At 38.9% G+C, this 25,631-nt stretch overlaps 1 protein-coding gene across 10 annotated transcripts; it reads right to left on the bottom strand.

The window, feature by feature from the left end:
• Nucleotides 1–462: 462 nt before the first annotated feature.
• On the bottom strand, nucleotides 463–25,631 carry EndoA (endophilin-A). Of its 10 annotated transcripts, XM_066734841.1 has the most exons (14): nucleotides 25,543–25,608; nucleotides 25,164–25,467; nucleotides 18,425–18,536; nucleotides 12,220–12,288; nucleotides 11,521–11,737; nucleotides 11,133–11,266; nucleotides 10,878–10,944; nucleotides 10,061–10,123; nucleotides 9,339–9,439; nucleotides 8,992–9,095; nucleotides 8,675–8,799; nucleotides 7,245–7,337; nucleotides 6,517–6,632; nucleotides 463–6,309 (listed from the first exon to the last, which is right to left on the bottom strand). In XM_066734841.1, the coding sequence occupies exons 3-14, from the start codon at nucleotides 18,467–18,469 to the stop codon at nucleotides 6,190–6,192; spliced, it is 1,254 nt and encodes a 417-aa protein (XP_066590938.1). In that variant the 5' UTR covers nucleotides 18,470–18,536; nucleotides 25,164–25,467; nucleotides 25,543–25,608; the 3' UTR covers nucleotides 463–6,189. The 10 variants fall into 10 exon arrangements, with proteins under 10 accessions (XP_066590938.1, XP_066590939.1, XP_066590936.1 ...); XM_066734842.1 differs by lacking the exon at nucleotides 25,164–25,467 and having other exon boundaries at nucleotides 25,543–25,631; XM_066734839.1 differs by lacking the exons at nucleotides 25,164–25,467; nucleotides 25,543–25,608 and adding an exon at nucleotides 21,472–21,678.

Here is a 25,631-nt window from a genome sequence, read left to right as displayed (position 1 = left end):
GTTGGCTTGGCCATGCAATCGAGGCTGATGGTATTCCTTGTTACCGTGGTACCGCGAACCTCGCGCTCCCCAGGGTAATATCGCATACAATTATGTCCACGGAGGGAAAGCTATGCATTATGGATGTGGTTGTTGTAGCTCTCACTACGGGCCCCGGTAAATCACGTCGCAGGCTTGGTTAACTCTCCAAATGATCTGGATCCTGAAATCTCACCTTCTTCACCTTATCAATCCTTATTATTGCTCACCTTCGCTTCGGAGAGGAAACATTCAATCTTGTTATCCCTCAAAACTACCCCTGGTACAACGGATTGATGGAGAGTGCTTTCTCTATTTTAATTTATCCATTATTTTCTCTTATATATATATATATATATGTATATGTATATATATTTGCTTTAAATAGTGTAGCGTAGTACTTACTGACGTCTAGTGCTAGGATATTAAAGAAACGATACGACGTGACATAGAGCACACTTTATTTCTTAATTAGGTAATAATCATATAGCATTGAGACCGAAATCGAATATAGTATATCTCGTATATTCTTTCAATCGGAGTTCAATAATCGTAGTAGATTAATTTACCAATATAAGTGTAATTAATCGTAATGTATTGTCTGAAAGTATCACTGTATCGCATCCACTGGTCATTCTAGTCGTATATGTATAGATATATAGTATATGCGTATATATCATATATTATACAGTTGCGCAATGAACTATTACGAGCGAGGGAGAGGGAAATTGTGGAAAAACCAGAAGAGCGCGAGATGCTTCGTTCCATTTCGTGAACATTCGTGAATTTCCGGATTTTCTCAGGCGTAAAAAATATAAGTGAACCGATCTTCAGCTATGAAAACGAAATTGATCGAATTCCTCGCATATACTGGACTGGGTCAGAAATGACATTTTTTCGTTCGTTTCGGACACGTGATTTCTTCGTGGTGAGGAGGAGGGGGGAGAGGAGGAATTTTCCAAGCGAAAGTGACTGGGGAGAGAGAGTGCTCTGCGAGTGGGGATCGATAAATTTCGAAGTCACGACCAAGGATGCTCAGTGATTGCAAGGATCCTCTGTCCGCAGGATCCCCGAATAGTTATAGATTACTATTAGCAAACGGAGAGCTTCGTGTTTCGAACGAGAAACCAGCTTCCGGTCCAGCTTTCCTCCTCGTTATATATATATATATATATATATATATATGATATTGTGCCTCAAAATACTGATCCACCCTGCAATCGTTCATTTGCCGAATGTCTTCAATACTTTGACGAAAGGCTCCAAACTTAATTGCTGTTATACCCAATAAATGGCGATGAAAGAAAAGCATGAATGCAATGAATACAAAGATGAATACATAATAATAATTTAATTCCTGAACAGAAGGATGATATTACAGTATGCTAGATGACACGTACTCTACAGACAGAGGAGCAGCGATTTTTCCACATCCCACGTGATTATCATTCCACAAAATCGAACCTTTGAAAATAAACGACATAGCAGCTGCGCGCTGAATTTCTTCTCTAATTGATTCAGCTAGTAAAGTAGGTCACGCTATTGTTATTGCACAATGCTCGGTGTATACATTTAAAATAAGGCCAGAGGGAGAGGGAGAGAGAGAGAGAGAGAGAGAGAGAGTTCGATTCGTGTGGCTGAAATCGTGGTACCAAAATGGCGGCCGATGATACGTGCAAATGATGATACTTTATATACGCAACTGACGTACATTATATATAACTATAATAATGAATCATATTCATCCATTATATTGTCTCATATATCATAAATATTATATTATAACCATATAATATAATGTATTATAATATATATTAATTTCATCGAACGAATTAATACTAAAATAATGACATTATAATTATACATTATATTATAACCGTAATACGAACATTTTTGCATGTGTCACTGATATAATTTCAACATCGACGAGAAAATCAGATATTCGGCCGAGGCCAAACGATATATTCTCCAGCCAATCGCCCGTTCGAAGAAACGCAAGCTCTCCGCGGAACAATATTCAACATTTAACAATAGCCAACATTTATAGAATAAGATACCGATTTGTTTAGTATTTATATAGTTGATTTCCGTATCGCTGCGATCGTGGATCGCACGATATTTTCTCACAGGTTATTTTTGTCGCTGTTATATTTTTGCTCGCAAGTATCGATCGGTACGGCCCGTAAGATCGAACGCAAAACACTGGACCTTTCGCGCATTATAATATCAGGCGGCGTATAATAAAGATATAGTATCATATTCCTTGTCCTGCACGACGACGACACGACGCACCGAGAAAAGATTTAATTCAATTCGACAAATATAGTATGCATGGAACTATAATTAATGAGTTATACGTCGAACGGCCCGAGAGAGAGAGAAAGAGAGAGAGAGAGAGAGAGAGAGAGAGAGAGAGAGAGAGAGAGAGAGAGAGAGAAAGAGATAGAGAGAGATTGGTTAGACACACATTTATTTAACGTCGAGCATATATTTATGCAAATTCAATTAAACTTTCTCTGCACGGACGCTCGATGCTCGATCAACCTGGCACTTGGCAGCGCCGCAGTGTTTCTCAAACATCAGCTTTTTCGATATTACAGCGCGCTGAAGGATCCAAGGAAGCATTTTCTCCCACTTTTTATTGCTATCGCGTATTTTCCATTTGTTTTTTTGCTTTTTGCTTTATTCTCCTCTCCTTTTATTACGCACCTCGCGTGTAGAGTCTCGCCGAGGATTTCTGTGCGTTCCCGTTGAACATCTCGGTGCTCTCCACGATCGTGCTAATTGACAGACTCCCCAAGAGATACCAGCTATCCCGGGGAGGGAATTTAACAAGAACGAGACTTTGCGGCTCTAATGCAACTTTTGTGCTTCCAACGAAGGCGTATAGAGAATGATCGGAAAGAATTCGCGCGTTCTCCTTCAGAGAGAGAGAGAGAGAGAGAGAGAAACTAAACTCTCTACCAAATCCGATAAATCCATCGCTTCGATATAATTCTCAGAAATCTTCATTTTCGGAATATATAATGAGAAGATATACATTTAGATTTTGACATTTGACATTTGTCGATATAAGAATTGAACGATTGATTTTATACTATACGATGAGCTGAGAGAGAATCAAGTCGCTATAGGGGCTGATGAGCAAATTAAGCTGGTGGGGAAAGGAGGAGAGATTTATCGAATTCAGCCTGTGTGTTCCCTTTTACTTTCCTCTTTTTTTTTTCTTGTTTCTTTTTTAATGTTTTTTGTACGGTTTTTCCTATCGCGTCACATTTTGCCCTGAGCGGTTAGACCGGTCGCGTAAGAAGATGGCCGTCACACCGAGGGTCGCTCGTCTGTCGTTTGTACGACGTTGAACGTTTCGAGAAACACTGGACCAGCGAGAACAGCCTCGAGATGTTGAGAATTCTTAATATTACAAAACATCGATAATGCACATCTCAGGTCTAGTGATAATCTCAAAACTCGTAAGAATAATCGTAACATGGCTGGAGCTTTGGTTCGTTCGAGCATTCGCCTTTCTTTCCCCTCCATCTTCACATCTCCCGCAGCTCTAAATCTCTTCCCCCTTTGCAAAATATTCCTTCGAGTGCTTCGCAGTTGTTACAGCCCTGTGCACCCTCGCGCACCGTTTACAATAAAATTCCTCGCGGATTTCGTGCGACGACGACGATATTTTACGCGTGAAGTATTGGAAGGTTAGCTTTTGGTAAGTTTGAGAGTCGCTCGCCAGAGGTCGGATAGCGCGCGAAATAGTTTCGTTGCCGAGACGCGTCCTAACCCCACCCCACCGAAACGATGCATCTTCAGTCGCTTTAGTCTTACTCCGGAGAGCGAAGGCCAGACTTCCTTCCTTACAAAGTAATCCTAACGTAAGATCCGCTCTGCTGCATGAGAGAACGACGCTTCGGTAAACATTCTTGCGAATGTAATAGTAATAAATGGCAATACAATTTTTCACGATAATCGTAACGATAATTATCCACAGTAATTATTAATGATAATTATTAAATAACGACGTCGTTATCGTCGTTGCCGTCCTCGACGATGTACAATATATTTTTAAGTAATATATACTCTAGTATTGTTACGTGTTACGCTTAGCAAATATCGCTCGAAAATTTACCTAAGCCACGTGGCGACAGATAACCGAGTTCCTTAATTACTTTCATTGTTCTGGCGGTTGAAATCTCGTACAAAGTCAGAAAAAAGCCACGAAGCTAAATGCGCGGCTCCAAAAATAATACACTCTTTCGTTTCCTCGACAATTCGGCGAAAATCTCGCGAACACTCTGATCGCACTAAAGACACGCTCTGTAGAAACGAAAGAAAATCTTGTAATACTACTGATTTTAATACTAATATCTCAATATACAAATTTTAACCATAATGGACAATTAAAAATATACTTAAAATTAGACGATAAGAATAAATAAAACTTCCTATGCGATTCCCCCTCGACCTGCAGGGAATCCTCGGTGATTCGACAAAATTAATTTACAATTTCATTCTACTGTTATATCTCGAAGCATTCTTTTTGTACAATCGATGGAACACGAGCTGACAGTGGTAACTCGTAGAATATAATATATGCGATAGAAAAACTAAACAAGAGTAAAGTAAACGCAAGAAATGTGTATCCTGATAATTTCGCCGAATTGGCACGGCACTCGTATTACAAATTCATGTTTTCGATCGGTATGTAATAATAAGTTGAAAATGTCTAAGTTCTCTTAACGCTGATTCACAAGAAGTCATAGAAATATTTTAAACCATTCTAAAGGAACTGTTCCTATGCCTTACCTACAATACTTATTAATCAACAACGACTTCGTGGAAGAGATTTGCCGCCAATCGAGGTTACGTAAACTAAACCTAACAATATATATATATATATATATATATATATATGTCTATGATCACTTAAATGATTAGAAATGAATGACAAATGAGAGAAATTATGTTCATCGTGTTAGAAGGAATGAGAAACGTAAAGGCCTATAGCAATAATGTAATAAGATATGAGTAGGTATATAGATATACGATTAACAAATTCTGCTCGTGGCCAAACGCAAGGTCAGCCATTCTCAACGTGTGTATGTGTGTGTGTTATATCTGCGTATAATTATATTTATATCATGATGGTTAAGGCTCCTTGCAGAAAACTCGTGATTCAGGTGAAGAGAAAGGAGAAGATGAATGAATTGCTGTGAATTCAGTGGAATAACACTTGGTGCACTAACAAATGGCACTTGCTATAAAACGATCCTAGACTTTGACTAACGTAATATAAGTAGAGCTGGAGGATGCATTAGAGACTCGACTCTTGTGAAACGTGTCCAAATACCAAAGACTGACCTTGACAAAACGGCAAGCATCCAGCAACGAATTTTTCCAGCTGGTATCTCGCTACACAAGAGCAAAGTGTGTAATAGATCCTATAGGTATAATAGCCAGCTAAATCTAAAATTAGATCAACGCGCCAATGAAACGAGACTAGATGCTTCAACCGAGAGATCTAGATAAAGTTCCTTCGCGATCGGTCATCAAGGACCATTACACTCTTCTGGCGCCTTGTGCAATGAAAATCTCTGCGAATTGATTTTGTACGCAGGAACCGAACGTAAATAAGAAGAAAGAGGCAAGGAGAGAAACAAAGAGTGAGACGCAGAGTAACAGACGTAGAGATAATGATAGAAGTAGAAAGAGAAAGAGAGAGCCACCCTCGACAGTGGATTGCCATTTCAGATATTTCACGAAATGCTGGACGCATTTTCATTTTCCGCTTTTCCTCTTCCTGCCTTTTCAATACTACTACATGTTGCTATGTGCAGATGCCTTTTCTCATGTATGCATGTGTTTGTTCTGGTATTCTAAGCGCGCGCGCGCGCACGCGCAAAGGTCCTTACATCGGTAAAAGACACTATAACATTATATATGTACATTAACATGCGAATAAAAGCTATTTTCCTGGGGGTCAGACGAAAAAGGACAGTGAAACTCTGAATTGACCTTCCGGACAAGCTTTAAACTTGTATATAACGCAAATCGCAATATTGGTATTGGCTTAGTTATAAGGGATTCAGCTAGAGGAGGCTAATTTAAATTTGGTGATAAACGCGAATGATTTAATGTTGGCTCTTTGTTTTCAAGCTCCACGACTCCGTTTTAGGGAAGAGGTACCACCACCTGAACATAAGTCACAGGGAAGTAGCCTGTGCGTCCGTTTACACTTCCCTCGAACCAATTCTCGTCGATCTTCTGAATCAGAGTGATGGTATCATTTTCCTGAAATCACAAAATTATTACACTCTACGAATTTTTCACACAGGTCTCTAAAAGAACAATTTGATAGTTATTATAGCAAAATTATTGTTGATTCGATACAAATTCCTTTCACTGCGTACTCATAAAACTGATGATTCCTTTTTTTTTCTTCTTTTTTTAACTATTCTAAACCAATAATTTTGCAAAAGTTTAGAGTGCAACGATTACCTTGAATCCGAGTTCTCCTGGATTTTCCGGTTCAAAATCGTAAAGGGCTGTGCAACAAGGCTCTCTCGTCATTGGTGTCCTTGCGGGCGATTTGCTTGGCGATGGTAACGGAGAAGCTGGAAAAATTTTCCATTAGTGTACGAGCAAAAACAATGTTATACTTACTACTAAAAAATGGACTATTGCTTCCATCGGACATTAAGCGTTTGCAGGAGACGAAAAATTCACTACAGTCGTGTATCTATCATCTCTCTTCTTAAAAATAAAAAATACACTTTTCTAAATAATTGCACAAATATCTCAAATGCGTAAAAAACGAAAAACCTCTTGCTGTGCCTGAGCTTTCAGATTGCTAGAAAAATGTCTCTCAGCTTTATAGTAGTAATAACAAAAAATTAACTCACACTGAACACTGTCAAACTACAACGAAAATGCATTGGAAAAAAATGTTTTGAAAGCGAGTGTCAAAAAAAAAAAGAAAATAAGGAGAAAAGGGCAAGAGCATGAATCAATTCGAGGAAGGTGGCAGAGTGGAAGAAAGTGTTAGGAAGCATTCCGATAAGAAAACGACGATGCGACCGAGGTATGTATAAAGAAAGCTGTTTTCTCTCTCTCTCTATCTCTCTCTCTCTCTCTCTCTCTCTCGATGAGATGGAAGAAAAGCAAAAAAGAAAGTAATCCATTGGCCGTTTCCCTAATTTTTTTCGTCAGCCCCATGCAAAAGTTACCATTGGCAGATTGCGGTGGGTTTCCGGCTGGAAACAGTTCGAGATGTGAGCGCTTCCCGTCTCCAGGCACTGGAGACCCGGATCGACTCGCCCCTGCATCGTGTCAGAAGGACAAACATTCAAGTATGCGACACAGTTATACATACAGAGAACAATCGAAAAAAGTGTCGTGTTAGTGTGTGTGAAATTGTGTTAAATGAAATCGCCGCGTCGACCGAAATGCTGCAAGTCGTATAGCTTTTAACTCGGATGGTAATCGGAGAACATTAATTGATAAGATCACAGTCAATGATGGACTTGTACAGCTGATAAGTGCTAGCCAGCTCGACGAATAGAAATTAATACAGCTAATGGTAAATAAAGATCGGTGATATATTAATGCCTTTAGTCATTCGTATAACAAACGGTCAAACTGTAGCGAACAAACATTGACGTGGCTATAACAATTGTCTCCAATCACCGATATAATGATAATAATCTATAATTATAACTAAAGATAACGACAATAAGAGGAAGGTCGGTAGAATAGATGAGGTACTAATTGGCGTAAATTATTGCACGAGAAGACTACAAGTAATATGTAGCGTAAAATATGAATTTAGTTATAAATTGTGATAAAGAGGAGAGAGACAAAGTGGTTTGCTTTTAATAATACGTATAAGTTATCTCTCTGCGAGCTTTACATTCAGATGTATATATATATATATATATACACACACAGGGTGTCCAACGAACGATGGCCATGTCAATACCATCGGGTAGGGTACGAAATTCTAAGCAAAAAAATTCTAAAGACTGTTTGGCTAGCACTCTTGGTTAAAAAGTTATTTGCGGTTAAAGATTCTCCATCACAGTAGCCTTTCTTAAAGAGGAAGATTGTTTTGGTCGTATTAAAAGGCCAAAAATGCTAAAATTCTGTGAATTAAAGTACTAAGAAAAACACAAAGGCAAACATCCACTTGAGCCTATGGTGTGTTTATGTTTTGATTGTTTTTATGGCGCTCGCACTCGAAACTGCCGATCGGCCTTGAACCACTCCAATAGGCTCAAGTGGATGTTTGCCTTTGTGTTTTTCTTAGTATTCTAATTCACAGAATCTTTCTGGTCTTATGACGCGGCCAAAACAATCTTCCTCTTTAAGGAAGGAGCTACTATAGTATAATCGATAATCTTTAATTGCAAATAACTTTTTAACCAAAAGTGCTAGCAAAAAAGTTTTTACAACTTTTTTACTTAGATTTTTGTCCCCTATCTGATGGTATTGGCGAATGGCCATCGTTCGTGGGACACCCTGTATATGTATATACATATAACGAGGAATGCAGAGGTTGCAGAATAGAAAACGTCCCATGACAGATTAAACAGAACACAGTCAGCCAATCCAGCACCATCACCCCAGTGTTGCTCGTATGTATTGTACTGTGTGTTACCGTGAAGAGAGAAGTTCCCACCGTTCATGGCATCCGTCATCGTGGAACTGAGTCCCTCCACGTGTAAATCGGTTAACGTCTTCGGTACATATTCCATTTTAGGTCTATTCGCTGCCTCGATTTTCCTAAAAATAAAACGTATCTCAGTAAAACAGTCTTGGTACCTCGTTAAAAATGTTTCTAACGCCTACATTGGGCTAATTATATTATTATATAATTGATGAAATAATCCTTTCGATAAAATTACCTCGTTCAAAGGAAAAGATTCGCATCGTCTCTCTCCCTCCCTTATATGCAACAGAGAGATGGATACTTACTTTTCCGCGAGAGTACCAGTCAAAGTAGAGAGGATTTCTGTGCACTGTTGATAATACTCCAAAAGCGCCTCGCTGAACGTTGCCAATTGAGCTACCTGCTCGACCTGCAACCGCAATTATTATTTCTCTACAAACTAGATCCTCAGGATTACCAATCTTATCACATTGATTTTTGTTCGCAATGACCAATCGAACTTGGCTCAATTCCGCGTTTGGAGAGTGCTCTAAATGCGTTCTCCACGGAGTTGAGAGCTTTGACATTGGACGAAGAAAAAAAAAACTATAATATAGTTAGTCAAGAACACAGTTGACAGAGTGCGAAGCATTAATGGCGAAAAGGGACTTACGTCGTTTTCGAGTAAGTTGAACATGCCCACTTGCGCATGATAAAGGCTCTCGGCGAATTTCTCCTCCGCTTGGCGAATCTCGTCGTCTGAAACGTGAGAACCTATTCGCAAAGGTTGCGCAGTAGGAGAATTAAAACATGTTGCACTACGGGGTCACCTAGACTAATACTAATACTATCATTTTCTTTTAAACTACTTTCAAGCTATCTATACTGCAGAAATATTCCAATCGCAAATAAATATACTGTGCCAGATTTATCGTAAATATTACAATAACATCATGCTAGGATTCAAGTAAAAGAAAAAGCTTTTCTTACGAAACAATATAAAATTGGAAAATAAATGTTTCTACTGATAAAAAAGTCGTGCCTTCTTTTTTTTGTTGTGATTTTTGCACTTTTACAATTATCGAATTGAAGCGTAATAATGTAGCAATAGTTTCTACCGGATAAAAAAATTCAAGAATTCTTTGTGTATTCGTAAATACGTGTACGAAGTTTAGTCTGCGAAAAATAATCGCGAAACGGATGTGTGCGAAGGAAAAAAGTTGAGGCTAGCGCGTGGCAATAGTGTGAATTTGGGGCAAAATGTGTAGAATATATATGTATATATATATATATATATATATATAGTATAAGACAGAAGTCAATACTGTCTACGGTCGACAGTTCTTTTGTGTGAGATTTCATTGTGCATTAGCGTACGTGGTGGAAGCCACGTACCGGCATATGCTGATGACTTCGCTGGGCTCCCGAAATGTGGGCTCGCAGACCTCTTTCCAGCAGCTAATAATCAAGCAGCCGCAGTCAACGAAAAAACAAGCAAATCATTCCATTCCTTTGATAAAAAAGAAATCACCAAACCAACGCTACCCATTTTTCTCTTATATCGCATGGAAAGAAAGAGCAGACATTAAATTACAAAAATTAATTACACGCTCAACTATCGCTCGCTATGAAAATATAGAAAAGAGAAATTTCAGTAGAATATCTTTTCCAATTTAACAATAGCTTCACGGGCCAAAGAAAAATTTAACGATAAAATCGTACATGCTCATGCAAATTTAAACATGCGTGTAATATAATTTGTTTGGAGAAAAAGAAATTATCGCTCGTTCAGGTACGAATCATCCTATGTACACGACGAGCTCAAAATTATCGAGGAATAATTTCATTATGTTTTCCCATGCAGCGAGGGAAGATCACGCCATCAGGAATTATTTTCATCGGGGAAATTTCACCCAGTTCCTTCTCAATCTGTCTGTCTGTTTTTCTTTTTCTTTTTTTTTTTTTTTTTATCCGTGAGCAATTTTCCGAAGGCTGTACACAGGAGAGAAAGAGAGCGGGATCAGGGATGTGAAATTCTCTCCCGATGAAAATGGATTGCCGAGAGAGTGACTTTCCCTTGCCGTAGGTGAAAATGACGATCTTGCACGGCGGAGCTTAGCAACGTACAAGGACACGTGCTGCACCGACTTGGTGCCGCTTAAATCAATAACGGACCGCTGACAAGAGTCATCGTGCAGAATGCAAGCTGTACCTTTCGCTTGACGCCTTCGTTTGCAGTCAAAGTCCAGTCTTCGACCTTGAAGCTTCTTCCGGTGATGCTGCGAACAAATATTTTCACATTCCAGAAAAAAACCTTCTGTAGTATAACGAATAATTAGGTAGAGCTAAATAGTTGTCATTGTAAATAAGATACGAAAGGAAAGAGAGGTTGAGGAGAAAGGAGGGGCTGCTGTGTTGGATAGAAAATGGAATAAAAGTTTTTTAATAAGGGAACGGGGTACAGTACCATCACTTCTTTGAGGTCCTTGGTCTGCAGATGGTGCAGAGGCTCCAGGAAGTTTTGCTTAATGTTGTCGTCCAAGGAATATTTCACGTCTGCCATCTGTTTCAAGGCTTCGCCCATCTCGATCAAGGCCTGAGCTGAGGATTGAGAATCATCGTGAATTAGACTCGTGGAAAAGTGAGAATTCATCAGGATACGAATGAAATTGGGTCTATTGTTAAAATTGGAGATCCATTCCGGATGGAAGTAATGGAGGAAGTGAGGGAGGTGCTAGAATAAAAGGGGTGAAATTTCAAGGCGTGTACCTATATAGATATAGTGTCTATATAGTATATAGTATACGGCATGCACTAATTGGACATGAGTCGTGACTCTGAGTGGATTAGCCTACCGAAAATACTGTCGTCGCCCATTTTCTTGCCATAGGTGAGCATACAGTCACCGAGAACTCCTTCCGGTTGAGGATAGGTCTGTGCCTTTGCTTGACCGCTGTACTTGCTGATGCCCTTCACAGCAGCCATTTTCGCCCTTACGTTGGGATTTGGCTGCAGAAACTCTTTCGTCTTTGTCTGCAGCTCCTCTACCAACTCGTACGTCACGTCCGTTTTCTATTAAAAACAAGACGAACGAAACAATCAAAGAGATACAAATTTCTCATCATTCGTTTGTATATCACTCGCGAGAATATCCTAAATTTACTCAATTCTTTTTTGTAATAAGCAAATTTCTACGACGAAAATCAAAAAGCTCCTGTCGCTTCCCATATCCATAGTATACTACTGTTACAGTGATTCTAAATATCATTGAAAAAATGACAAGAACCGACAAATTGAGTTGTTCTACTTCCTAATCGGATCTTATATAGCAATTCGTTGTGATGGGAATATCTTGTAAAGCTATAGGTAAAATCGTTTCTTCTTCATCTTTGATAAAAAACGTCTTTTGATCAAAAGCAGCATGTAAGAATTGTTATACCAAATATTTGTTACATGCAAATAACGTATTTTTTTTCAAATGGCAAATTGCAGTAGGTTTTTAAAATGAAAGAAGTGATCGCACAGTTGATCGATTTAAACCATTGGTTCCTCACCCTTTCCATATCCACAAAATCGACATCTAGCTTGGTTCCTTCGGCACCCCCGATCTTCTCAGTCATATACTGAAAAAGATCAATATGATTATTACAATCAGTCATAAATACAAGAGCTGAAATAGTCAAAGATTAAATTGGCATAGCACAGATCGATGAGCAGAAATAACATCTCGCAGGTACGAGTATTTATAAATCTCTCACAATACCCGATACAGTTACACAATAAGCTTCTGTTTTATAGAAAAGATTTTTGCTTGCTTTTATTTTTCCTATACAATAAAATAAAAATGGATGCTCTCGGTTATCCTTATCGCATTATCTAAAACGTGATATCCCTGAGGGATCCTGCATTATGAGGTAATTTCAAAGATTCCCTTAAAAAAGGTGGTGCTGATATATCCCGACCTTAATTAAATTGACCAATAAAAATTAACGACGCGTGTCTCGTAAGATAAATCATGATAGCCCGTTTTTCAAGAAAAGCTGGTGGTTATGACAGAAGAAAGTTTTTGAATCAAGTCGTAATCTTTTTATTTATATAACGTGCTAATTAATCTCGAAATACTAAATCTAAAATGCAGATCAAGTGCTTTGGACAAGTGCGACAAAATTAACATTATATGTAAAAGCATGAGAATTTAAATATTTTCGACGTCTGACCATCGGTTGATTTTTCTACTTAAGGCGCGAGGATATTTTCAGTTGAATCGTCATCGTACTAAGAAAATTGATTTTACGAGTGACGAATGGTTGGAGAAGGAACGGAATGGTTGTAAAGTAGGTTTGCGATTAGTGATATATATATATAGGTACATATAAGTACAAGTGAAAATTCTCATCTCAATATATTTATATAATTTTTAAAAACTTCCACCGCAATGTGCGAATACTCGTTTTAATTATTCGCGTTGAACAATTCGCGAGGAGAAAAGCTCTGTTCACTCGAGATAATAGTCGATTCACCCAAAATCCTACTGGATTCCAACCGAGAGAAATCTGGTGACTCGCACCGAGTGATCCTGTTTTACGAGCAATTAACTTACAGGATTGAAGAATTTCATCGAATCCCTCTCTCCTTCTCAGCGACTGCAACTTTTTACCACCTTCCCTTTAAAGGGAAACCCGCAGAGATTTTAGAAGATTGTTCTGTTTTTTTCTCCTTCCTTTCCTACGCAGAAAACGATCTTTCCTCTCGCTAAAGTTCCGGCGGAAATGGCAGACCTCGCCCACACTTGCAATCTCCGCAGAATTTTCATTCTCCCACTGAAAACGCCCCTCGATCTCCTATACAAATTTCAGGGGAAACGGCCACTTGTTGTCAGACCGAATCTGCTCTCGCCAGAAATTTTATATTTCTCACTCTCGTAAAATAGCAATCGACGTGGAATTTTAACTTTAATGAAAATCGTGTAAGAGGAATTGTAAGCAAATGTAACTATTTGCTCAGTTTTTTATGTATAAGAATGGAATTAAACCTCGTAAAAAATGAACGAATTAAATCTGCACAATTTTATAAATATAGAATAACTTAAAAATTGTATTTAATCGAGTAGTAGTAAGGGCTTTTTTCCGGCTTGATTAAAAAGCGACGAGTCCGAGTTTAAAAGCATCGGACGTTCCTGGCTCGATAATAATTTACAAGGATTCGAACGAGTATCGGATTTAATGTAATACGTATCTCAGGCAGAGCAGAAATAAAGAAAAGTCTGCAAGGGTCGATAAAGGGATTCCCCGTGGCAAATAACGCTTCGGTCGAACGCGAGAAAGCCTGAGTAGACAAAAAATGGTGCTTTCGACCCTATCCCTCTCGCTTGATGGCAACTAATAAAATATATGCTAACGGTATATACCTACTTCCCCTTACGTCCCACCCCCCCCCCCTCCCCTACGTCAAACTTAAACACGAACATGAGAAGATCCTGCAATATCGAGCTTGCACCATTATTCCTCGTAAAGCCCTAATCCTATATACAGGGTGTTTCGCTTAATTAGCCTCAGAGCCGATGGAACGTGACAATTTATTTATCTTCATAATTCTAAGAGATACTGACATTTTTTTTATAACTTAAGGCCTATTGGAATGCAAATAGAAATAAGCAAATTCCAAAAAGGTTGTATGCAAAAAACTGATAATTCTTATAATTTACGAAAAAATATTTCCTTACGTACGTGTCTCTATATTAAAAACGCAGATACGACTAAGATAACAAATTTAGTAAAGAAACGTCTGGATTATCCGATCTTTAATAAATATTTTATTAACAGTCGGACCTGAAAATTTTACGATGATAATTTTCTAAAAATTCAATCCTTTATTTAGTATTTTCAGGATTGCATAAATTCAGGCAAGGCACCCTGTATATAATTATTACATATTTATACATTTCAGTGTAATTCTTACATACTCGCGTCCGCAGTGGCTATTATTGGCGTGGTGCCTCTCGAGTATTTTTGGCTATAATACAAGATTACGCGCTGCGGTAGCACCAGTAGTTATAGCCGTATGTCTACGGACTTCATTGATCCTAGTAGTTATCCACGCGCGACCGCGATTGAGTTATCCTCGATTTAAAAATCAACGACGCGGCGAAGCTACGACTCGATAACACGATCACAGTAAAAATTGCAAATATTTCATCACTCGTCAAATCATTCCTTGTTATTTCTCAGTAAAATTGCCATTATTTTTAAGAAAGAGTTTTCCATTTGTGAAAAATAATAATAAATTGGTAGGGAATTATTTTATTCTCATTAACGTTGAGCATGTGGAAGAAAGTGGGAATGCAGCGATTAAGATGGGTGGTGGAGCCAACTGAACTTAAAGGGAAGAGGGAGGGGGGGGGGGAGTGATCGGGAAAGCTCGGCTTGCGATTGTCTGATGCTCCCGCACGGCCGTGACCCATATTTAACAATGACCCACTTGGATGGGACGCTCCTTCACGCAACGGTATAGGTAGCGACGCGTATTGGAGTAAATTTCACCCACATAGTACCACTTTGCAATGTCACGCTCCGCTCGATTCCATTTCAACAGCAGCAGCACTATCCGCTTCCTCGAGGCGACCCCCCCCCCCCCCCCCATTTACTTCTCAATAAGCCAACCAACGTTGAGAATAAATGGAAAAATTAAAATTACACACCTGAGAATTTTGTATTTTACTAAAACTATAACGAAGATCGTCCTCTCAGTCTCCGTTCTCTTTCGCATCTGAAGCATATCAACAGTTCAATATCTATCGATTAATATACAGTTTATAGGGATTATACTTGATACGCTTTATACGCGACTCTGAATGCAACTGGAAATTTTGATTCCTCCGCTCCGATCAATATTAAGCCCTACTTGATTTATAGAATCAAACGAATGGACGATCGAGCGTTAGGCCTCTTGCTTATTTGGCGAATTGCGATCAAGTATTAACAAACCTCTATCTTTCTCTCTCTCTTTGTCTGCCTGGACTATAGTATATATAGTCTTTTGGTTACTATCTATACGTTTCTAGACACACACTGGCAATGATTAATCGTCTTCCAGATTGCAAGTGCTCGTATCGTATTATCGCCTCATTCTGCTCATTGATACTGCCAAACTCGAGCTCGGCTGTATTCTAGTCCCTAAGTTTTGCTTTGGCAAAATTTTCATACATGCATAAACGAATTAATAATCCTCGCGAATACAAATTATTCGCCACAGTAAAATTAATATTTGCATATAAGAAAAAATATTTTAAGCTCGAATCATTTAATATCATTTGCATTAATAATGGAAATTTAAAGGTAACAAGAATCTTTATAGAAATGCAAATATATAAATAAAAGATGATCGAGCAGCTTTCGGATCGAGTTAAAATAAGTGGAAAGAAAGAAATTTTATAGATTAAATTAGAAAAGGATTTTATTTGTTTCTTTTTTTTTAATCATGTAACAATCGAGTTTGCAACAAATTCGACTGTCTTCAAAGTGGGGGAAAAACACAATTAGCTGGAGGCAAAATGATGAAGAGGTACGTGTTCACCCATCGAAGTCTGGACCTTTCTCACGCCTCGTTCATTACTTTCTCCCCCCCCCCCCCCGCTCTGGATCGAATAGAATTAATGCACGAAACAACCGACTCGTTCTGCCTCCCTTTTATCCCCTCGTAAAAGGTAAAAACTGAAGAATACCGAAACTTCGGATTAAACAAGATGTACGAAGAGGAATTTTCTCCGTATAGATATAATATCCTTGTGGCTTAATCTCCCAAGGGATGAAAGACGCGAGAGTGAAATAGTAGAAAACCACACTGGAAGCCAAGGTATTTTCATTAAGAAAGTCATAGATGCACGAATCCTCTTGCAATATTACACTGAAAAAATCCACAGTAAATTTTATTATAGGAAAATTCCAGAAAGTTGAATTAATTTGAATAAATTCCAAGGATATCAGTGGAAGTCGAAACATGGGCCAATGAAGTTATCGATACAAGAAGAAGAAGAAGAAGAATGAGACAGTCGAACCGATAGACTGAAATTTTTCACGCCATATCACGCACTGAAGCGTACGTGTTCCAAATATCCTCGTCAGTCTGAAAGCTTCTTTTATAAAGACGCAGGAAAACAGTCCGCTGTCTAACCGGAGTTTTCGAAATCTTTACGAAAGCATCTTCATTATGGACTTTGCAAACTTTCGTCCCTCCGCCACGAGTATACAAATTAGCTTAATGAAAAGAACTCAATTATTTCTCAAGTCGAGCCACTTGATGAATTTTGCCAGATCATTTTCTGCCGACTGACTCGAGAATGAATGGAAGCGTGAGAATTAAAACTCGAGGAGAGCCGTAAATTTCTCTTGAATAAAGTCTCGTTACAACTAGGGATTCTTGATGAGATTTCCGCCAAACGCAATTTTTCCACTAAATTCGACGCAGTTGTCCGTTATGATAATTTATCCAGAGGTTTTAAACCCAATTTCTACAATGAATCTCGATTAATTTCGTATTCAACATTTTTCAGTCCATTTCCTCCATTATATAGAAGAACTCGGTATGCGATATGAAGTATATTGCTGCAGTGATGTATATAGGGTGGATTTATCATAATTAATTATCCTTAGTTATCTCGAACGTTAGAATGTTGGCGGTAGAGTTTCGAGCAATTAGCAATAACAACAACTTATAGCTAGCAGAAACTCTCTTCTAGTTTCAAAGTTTCGGCGCCTACGTGGAAGATCGCCCAACGCCCGATACTAGCTAGCCGCTGCAGTGTGTCGTAAATATAATTGGGGCTTGTGAAATCTTGCGAAAGCGCGGCGTGCAAATGGAATCGGAAAATTGCGTCCAAAGAAGGCCAGGTCGTTGACCTCGGTATGATATATTTCCACTTAGATAACACATAGACGTACGTTACAAGGGCAACTTTTAAATAAATACGAAAATTACAGTGAAAAGAAAAGAAAAGCGTAAAGAAAGCAATATATATATATATATATATATATGTATATATATATAACAGTGCATCAGTCGTGCATATCCCACCCAGTGGGTAGGCGTTTGAAAGTTGAAAACTGCGGCGAGAGTGCAGAGTGTGTAGCGAGCGTAAGTCACACAGCGTCGTTGCTAATTGGCATAAAGTGTCATCTCGCCGTGGCTCGAGCCAGCGTGGATGATTAAAATTTCAACGATGCTCGGGCTCTCCGTATCGACCAATAAAAAATTAAGGTCGCTTTGCTTCAATTATCCGTCTGCCTCAGGAAACTTTAAGAAGCAGAAAATTCTTTTTCCCACTCGATTTGCTAGCAAAGTGGCAAACCACGGAAACCCCAAGGATTCTTCCATATCCTCCATCCTCTCTTAGCTGCTGTACGAGCAATTATTCCATGATTATTCATAACCACGCAGCAGTCTCATTGCCATAGAAAATATTGCGATCCACTTTCGTCTACAGCTGCACCGAGCAAATTTTCATCTATAAACGTCCAAGTGGCTTTCCTTGTTTCTCTCCAGTGCTATTATATAGTTCCTTCTATCTATATATATATATATATATATATATAATATTTCCAACAAATCCTCTCCATCTCTCTCGTACATTAAAAACTGCTAAAAAATAGCACACAATTTCATATGGAATAAAAGTGTGTAAATGATTGATCAGAGGTCCCCCTGCAGGCTCTCGATTATCGTGCGAACCGACTGAGAATAAATCCACAGGGTCCGTGGCCTCACCTGATTGGCCTTGTTGATCTGTTTCTTGAGTCCCGCGAACGCCATGTTGCTGCTTCTTTTCTTCACGTATTAAACACGAATCTTGCTCGGTCTGTCTGAGAGGCCGCCGTTCCTGGAACAAAAGATACGATTAGAAGGTTACAAGGGTTCTGTCTACGCTGTAACTATTCCCTATATGTATATATATATATATGTGTGTGTGTGTGTGTGTGTGTTCGACGAGCTGGCCCCACGCCAGCCTCGGTGGCCCGAGATGATTTTCAATGTTATCGATCCACAAGCAAGCAGCTTTCTCAAGCCCTAAATGTCCCATATACAGGGTGCTCATTTGCAAACCATCCAGAGCACTCTTTTGACATTTCTAAACGCTGAAGAACAAAAAAAGGAATCACCTGACTCGCGACGAGGGAAGTTTATTCTTTGCTTATTTTTTCTCAAGGTCATTTGAAGGTCAATCAGATTCTTTTCAATGGAACCTTGTATGTCGTTCTATATACTCTTGTGGATGATATCCATAGATGTTAAAGATTGATTTTTAACGCACAAATTTGTAAAGTACTTGTGAGATATATTTGAATTTGAAATTATAGTCGTATACATGTGTGATTGTGAGATGCTGGTCACGTACACTATTTTAGAAAAGCTTGCACGTATGCACGGTTTCAGAGTTATAAATGTCTAAGAGGAATTTGAATTAAAAGATATATTAATGTAATACAGTGGATAGTTCTGAAAATTATATACATATAAGAATACAACAAGATGAGATTCTAAAAAATGTTTGAAAATTGCATCGTGATAAAAAACTGTATTACACGCAAAACTTTCTCTCGAAACCATATAAATGCAGAAATGACGCTTACGGAAGAGAAAATTCAATTTTTGCAACAAACTGACGAGAAATTTCATTTAAAAAAATCGGATTTCAATCTATAACATTCTCCGTAGTTTAGGTGAAAACTACATTTTTTGCAGACTATAAAAGTATTTTCTTTTCACAGATAAAATCTTGAGAAGTAACGTCAAGTCAATGGACGAAAATACAAGGACGCTGGAGATACGGCCATATCCCACTGTAATACTCACTCGAATCAACATAAATCAATATCTCGAAATATCAAAAAGAGAATCTTAACCTTGATAAAATGATACCCTTTAAAAAAGCCTAACAGTTTTTTTCAGTACACAAAATAAGAGACCTCCTTAAAGCTAACAGCAGCCGGAAAAAGAGACGCACGAAAGAAACAAAAGTTCCCCGAGTTTAATCTCACGATCTTCCCCGGTTGTGCAAGAAAGCGCTATACGTTGGAAAAAAATTAAAGCGGTGATTCTGACGCGATGATACCCTTTATACCGATCTCGCAAAGGCTAATGGAACGTATCCCGGATTAATGTTGCACACACGCACAATTTCCACGTTTTCCCCGCGTTAATCGCCCAACAAAATCAATAAACCCCTCCCCCCCCCCCTTCCCCGCAATACCAGCGCGGCACAGCAATGAATTTTTTGCGAGCGCGAACAGAAAACTCGGCCGGGCCGCCGCAGTTGTTGGCTCGACCCGCTGATTCGTTTATGGAAAAAGTCCAATCAAGCCAAATTCCAAATATTCCAATTGGCAGAGAAAGAAAGCAGAGTTTTGGTAAGGTGGTGGTGGTGGTATATAAACTACAGGATGTCACGGACGCGCATCCAAGGATCGATGAAGGTCGCTCGATGGCTATCAAGGTCGCTTGAAATCACTTTTACGTATCTATAAGCTGGAAATTAGGAAAATCCCACGGACGCATCTTACGTTTCACGATTCCTCCCGGGCTTTCCGTACACCCCATCTAAACTATATATGCAAGGAAATAAAGAAACGTCAAAAGTCTCTCGTGGAACAAGATGAAAATCAAGTCTATGATAAAACGCCAACGCAAAAACTTGCGAGGCGTCGTGACGAAGAAATCAATTGTTATACGGTTGGAAATGGCCGGGACCCCCGAGAGTGGTACACAATGAGATAGAAACATGGACGAATCATGTGCAATTATAGCACACAGTGGACGATTGCTGTAACTTAATTGATTTCTTTTTTTCCAACAGGAGCATTGACTCGTCGATTTTGTTTGATCGATATACGAGGAGAATAAAAGGTTCTTATAAATGGGTGGCGAGAGGGCCGAATGAATAAAGAGTGATAAACTACGAGTATATATGTACAATACTGTGAAAGCGCCCACGCGACAAGAATATGGGAAAAGCCCACGCTGTGTTTGATCAGCGAGTCGAGAGTTTGGAGGATGACGAAAATTCGACCAACGATTGGTGTGCGCAGGACGAGAGCGGCCGGCGAGCGACGGGGTGATAAAAAGAACGATACGTTGGGGCTTTCTTATCTCCCCCTCCCCCTCTATACTCTCCGCCCTTGTCTACCAAGGCCGGAAGTTCAGATTCTATTCGTCGATCGACGATCCCTGCCTGCAACCGGGACTGATCCAATTCCTTCTGCTTTTCAAAATCCACCCTTCTCCGTCTCTCTCTCTCTCTCTCTCTCTCTCTCTCTCCCCCTAGACAAACTCGATTGACATAGTGAGGAAGGAGTGGTGGGGGGGGAAGCGGAGGTGCTGCCCTCTTCGACCGAAACTGAAACTATTCGACGAGACGAGATCGACCGCATCGAGGACTGGTGAGAAGAAACGATAAAGATAACCTATATGAGCGGCCAATAAATTAAATTTTGTGTCAAATAGCAAGGTATATGTGTACAAGAATCTCATTAGATTGGACGAAACGTATACCATACGTGGGTGTTTACGTCTATATTTCGTATTTGTAAAATTATACAGGATCGACTCTTGAAACTCGATTACGATTTGTTGACAAGGAAGATTTTCAATGAGAGAAGCATGGAGAAAAAGAAGCCGGAATATTCTCCATTGGTTGCAGCGTCTTTACCACAGCAGGAAGCACCGTAGTATTTATTATGCATTGGTAGCAGTGTAAAATGATATCGAAGGATTTGTGCGCGAAACGTTATATCAAAGACATGAGATTAACTCTGTACCTTGGAACGAGTGTTTTTGCGAGATACTCTCACTGCTGGGAGAGTCTCTCTCTCTCTCTCTCTCTCTCTCTCTGTTTCACAGAAACAATTACACGCACGCACACATAGGTAAGCTCTTCCGTATCTCTCTGTCAGGGAGAGATCCGCGTGGGCCACTCGGACACCACGAGCACTACCGACACGTAGGGAGGCAAACTCGTAGACTGCGCTTCCTCCGCTTTCAAGGGGTAGTTCTACACTGTTCAAAACTGAATCATGTACAGGTATAGTTTCTGCTTCCCTATACTATCTTGTAGCAAAAATGCTTCTCGCAAAATTGATTCATGTCCATCCAGTCCATCTCAACTCCTCTATACTATCTTATAGCAAAAATTTAAAGACAACAACAGACGAAACGCGACATCGACAAATATGAAGATGACGTTTTGGACGTAGTAAAAGTATTATCCAGAAAGCATATTATTTATGTTGGAAATGTAGGGATGTCGAAAAATGGAATGGAAAATAATGCAAATATGGTGCATATATATAATATTATTTATCAAGTATAAAAGGGAAGAGATCGGATGCAATTTTCAACCTATAAAGAGGAAAAAGCATCAGATAAGTATCGGGAGCAGCAAGTCAGAAGAAAGATTAAAGAATATTCTGCTTTGTTAAATTAATCTTTCTTCTGACTTGCTGCTCCCGATACTTATCTGATGCTTTTTCCTCTTTATAGGTTGTAAATTGCATCCGATCTCTTCCCTTTTATACTTGATAAATAATATTATATATATGCACCATATTTGCATTATTTTCCATTCCATTTTTCGACATCCCTACATTTCCAACATAAATAATATGCTTTCTGGATAATACTTTTACTACGTCCAAAACGTCATCTTCATATTTGTCGATGTCGCGTTTCGTCTGCTGTTGTCTTTAAATTTTTGCTATAAGATAGTATAGAGGAGTTGAAATGGACTGGATGGACATGAATCAATTTTGCGAGAAGCATTTTTGCTACAAGATAGTATAGGGAAGCAGAAACTATACCTGTACATGATTCAGTTTTGAACAGTGGACATGAATCAATTTTGCGAGAAGCATTTTTGCTACAAGATAGTATAGGGAAGCAGAAACTATACCTGTACATGATTCAGTTTTGAACAGTGTACGAGGTCTGGCGATCGATACGCCTACCGACCCTCCAGTAACAGCAAAGTATATACTGTGTGTACCGGGTGTGCTCCAGGCATTCCTAACCTACTCTACTCCACCACGCATGCCAATATTATATCTAGCGTCCAAAGTTTAAAACGCGTGCCCAGTGCCTACGCTATACTACGAGTCATATTCGATTTTTGCAAATGATCTTTTCGAATCCTCTTACTATTTTTACTCGAAAGTGTTCTGTCTAAAGTTTTTAAATCTTTAGTAATAAGGGGCAAAGTTTGATTACGTTTACACTTTGGAACGCTTTCAACGGCGGACACTATATATATATATATATATACGTATATATGTGGCGAATCTACTACAGAGGGGCTGGCTTTTCAACGATACTCTCCTTTCCACCCACGCTTCGATCTCAACCATCATTCATGCTCGGCTCTCGTATCGCGCGTACAATAATTGTTTACTCCGTTGTAACGACGCAGCGCGGACTCGGATTTCAATGCTTTCGGGCACAGGAGGCCACAGAGTGCTGCCGAGGTCCGCAGGTGGATATATAGACGCCGTGGCAAAAGTCGAGAGAGAAGAAATTCATTAATGACCGTTGTAATCACGATAGAAAATTCAAGATATATGCTGTATCGATAAAGCAAACAATAAGCCTTATCGATCGTGATATGTCAGACTTAAATCACGTTTCGAGGACTTTTCCTATGTGTACGAGCGACTTCGCGAAGGCTTTTAGAAATAATGCTATCGATTTCCATCTAAGAAAGATACACGACGGAAGGCAAAGAGTTTGGGCAAAAAAAAAACATTATTTTAGTCTCCGCTAAATTACTCTCTTTTCAATATTAAATAAAGATAATCGTGCACTGTTCGATCGAGTGTTTTCATGCACTCGCTCGTTAATTCAGACGTAAGAAATTCGCAATGGCAAAGTTCACCGAGCCCAAACGACGCTCTGGGCTTCTTTTTCAGTCGTTGGTGCGCACAGCGTTATTTATGTAAGCGCTATAAATCACACCGACCTTAAATGGTTTCTTAACTCCGTGTCTAGAAAACTTGAAAGGAACACCCGTGAAATTCAATTGAAAAAAATATCAAAGCAGGAGAAAAAGATCCGACAAAGTTAATCGATTGCGGACGCTTACGGATGATTTAGGGAGAAATTTATTAAGCACACCTATATATATATATATATATATATAGCGGTTTTAGAAATCGCATTTATCCATATAGCAACGATCCGCATGACACGTTCAGCTGCATATGACACGGTGAGAGTTGAGCGAAAAAATGTTTGAAATTCGAAGGATTTCGCGTGTGCTCTCGCTAATTGTCTTAAAGGTCAAAACGCTAGAGTGGACGCGATCTAGCCTACACGAGACTCCCACGTTCTTTTCGCGCCACCCTCGGTCAACCTTCGAACCCTCCTTCCTCCTCCCTCTAGCGTGACCTTGTTGCGATATCCGCTAAAAGCTGCATCTCTCTCAAAATTTCCCGAAAACGCGTGAGAAATCAAAGAGTTTTCCTCTATATATGGAATTTTGTTTTTCACTTTTCAATTGTTTCCTCTTCAATGAAATACAAGACTCGAACAGACGCGTTGCCCAAGTGAATGCTCTGCAAGTTTATGACGCTTCCACTATCATTTGATAAGTATACGCCCCCCGGGAAGATCTCAGTATTCGTCATGCACCCCCGCACTTGGTACAAATATTTCTAAAAATATATTAGCCGTGGCAGGAGGCGGCATTACTTCCCTCGATCTGCAACTTCCTCTTTCTGCGCAGGCAACTTTTTATCAACCAGTACGCGATACTACAAAGCTCCTTCTTGCATTTCGTCACAAAAAATTAGTTTTTTCAACTATGTATTCAAGTGTAGAAAGATAGACTATTACATGTCTTCGACTCATTCTATTACGTTGGCCGAAATGTTTGATCAACTGTTCTAACAATATTCAGGAAATCTGCCTGAATTTCATTGCAGCACTAATCAATAATATATATCATGTATATGTATATATACGATAAAATTACATGCTGAATCATAGATTATTAAATATATCGCTTAATATCCCGATAGATTTATTATCTTTCACACATTTCATAATCTTTTCATCTTCAAAGGGGAAACAAAATTCTATATCCTACGTAGCTAAGCACTATATACATGCAATTATAATGTTATAAATTGCACGATATAACTTAATTCAGAATTAGCGTTTAATTATATGTTTATTGTCTGTCCTTATTTTATTTAAGCTTTGTTAATGTTAAAAATGTATTGCTACGGTGTCTGTGATGTGAAGAGTCTCTCTGTTTAAAATTACTATTATTTTGTAAAAGGATCCAAGAGCAATTTTGTTATTGAAAGAGAATGAGGGTGGGGGAAGGAGGCCAAGCAAGTAATAATACAAGTTCGGAATGTAAACAAATATATCAACAATTCTTATTCTCATTCAATTCTCATTTATACGAAATGTTTATTTATTACTCGCGGAGCTTGTTTAATTCACTAAAAATTACCTGTGGGAGAAACGTGAAATGGAAAAATGACGAAATTTACAGCTTTAATCGATGGAGCTGATAATTCGCACGTTGAAACTTTTATTCACAAAACTCTAACAAAGTTGACTTGTTCACTAACAACAATGTTTACTTTAAAAATCACTAATTATTTTAGACTCGTACCCCCGTTCGCATTAATTATAATTAGAAAAGAAAGAGAATGTTTGGTGTCAGAACTCGGCTAACCTCCTACTTAGGTTTGACATAGTCGTCGTCGTCGACAGCTGTTCAAAGTTCTCGAATTCAACACTAGACTGCTCTGCTGTTTACAAACTTAAATCTGTATATACATGCAACAGAAAAGTATACTTACAGAGAAGTAAAGATTTACACTTACGTAAATACTATATATTGTCCAGTTACTTTACGAATGCCTGACGATAATACTCAACATGCAAACATCTGTCTTAAATGAGTTCAACCATC

The sequence above is a fragment of the Prorops nasuta genome, unplaced genomic scaffold (genome assembly GCF_024137725.1).
Source record: "Prorops nasuta isolate Cenicafe-Biocafe unplaced genomic scaffold, Cenicafe_Pnas_1.2 PNAS00014, whole genome shotgun sequence".
Classification (NCBI taxonomy): domain Eukaryota; kingdom Metazoa; phylum Arthropoda; class Insecta; order Hymenoptera; family Bethylidae; genus Prorops; species Prorops nasuta.
Note: the sequence above shows the minus strand (reverse complement) of the source record. Positions and strands in the feature narration are given on the sequence as shown.

Coding starts and splice junctions, on each gene's coding strand:
- EndoA (XM_066734842.1), bottom strand. CDS start 18,469: ATGGCGTTCGCGGGACTCAAGAAACAGATCAACAAGGCCAATCAG. Junction 12,289..18,424: donor AGATCAACAAGGCCAATCAG/GTGAGGCCACGG, acceptor GATCTTTTTCAG/TATATGACTGAGAAGATCGG. Junction 6,310..6,516: donor CAGGAGAACTCGGATTCAAG/GTAATCGTTGCA, acceptor TTGTGATTTCAG/GAAAATGATACCATCACTCT.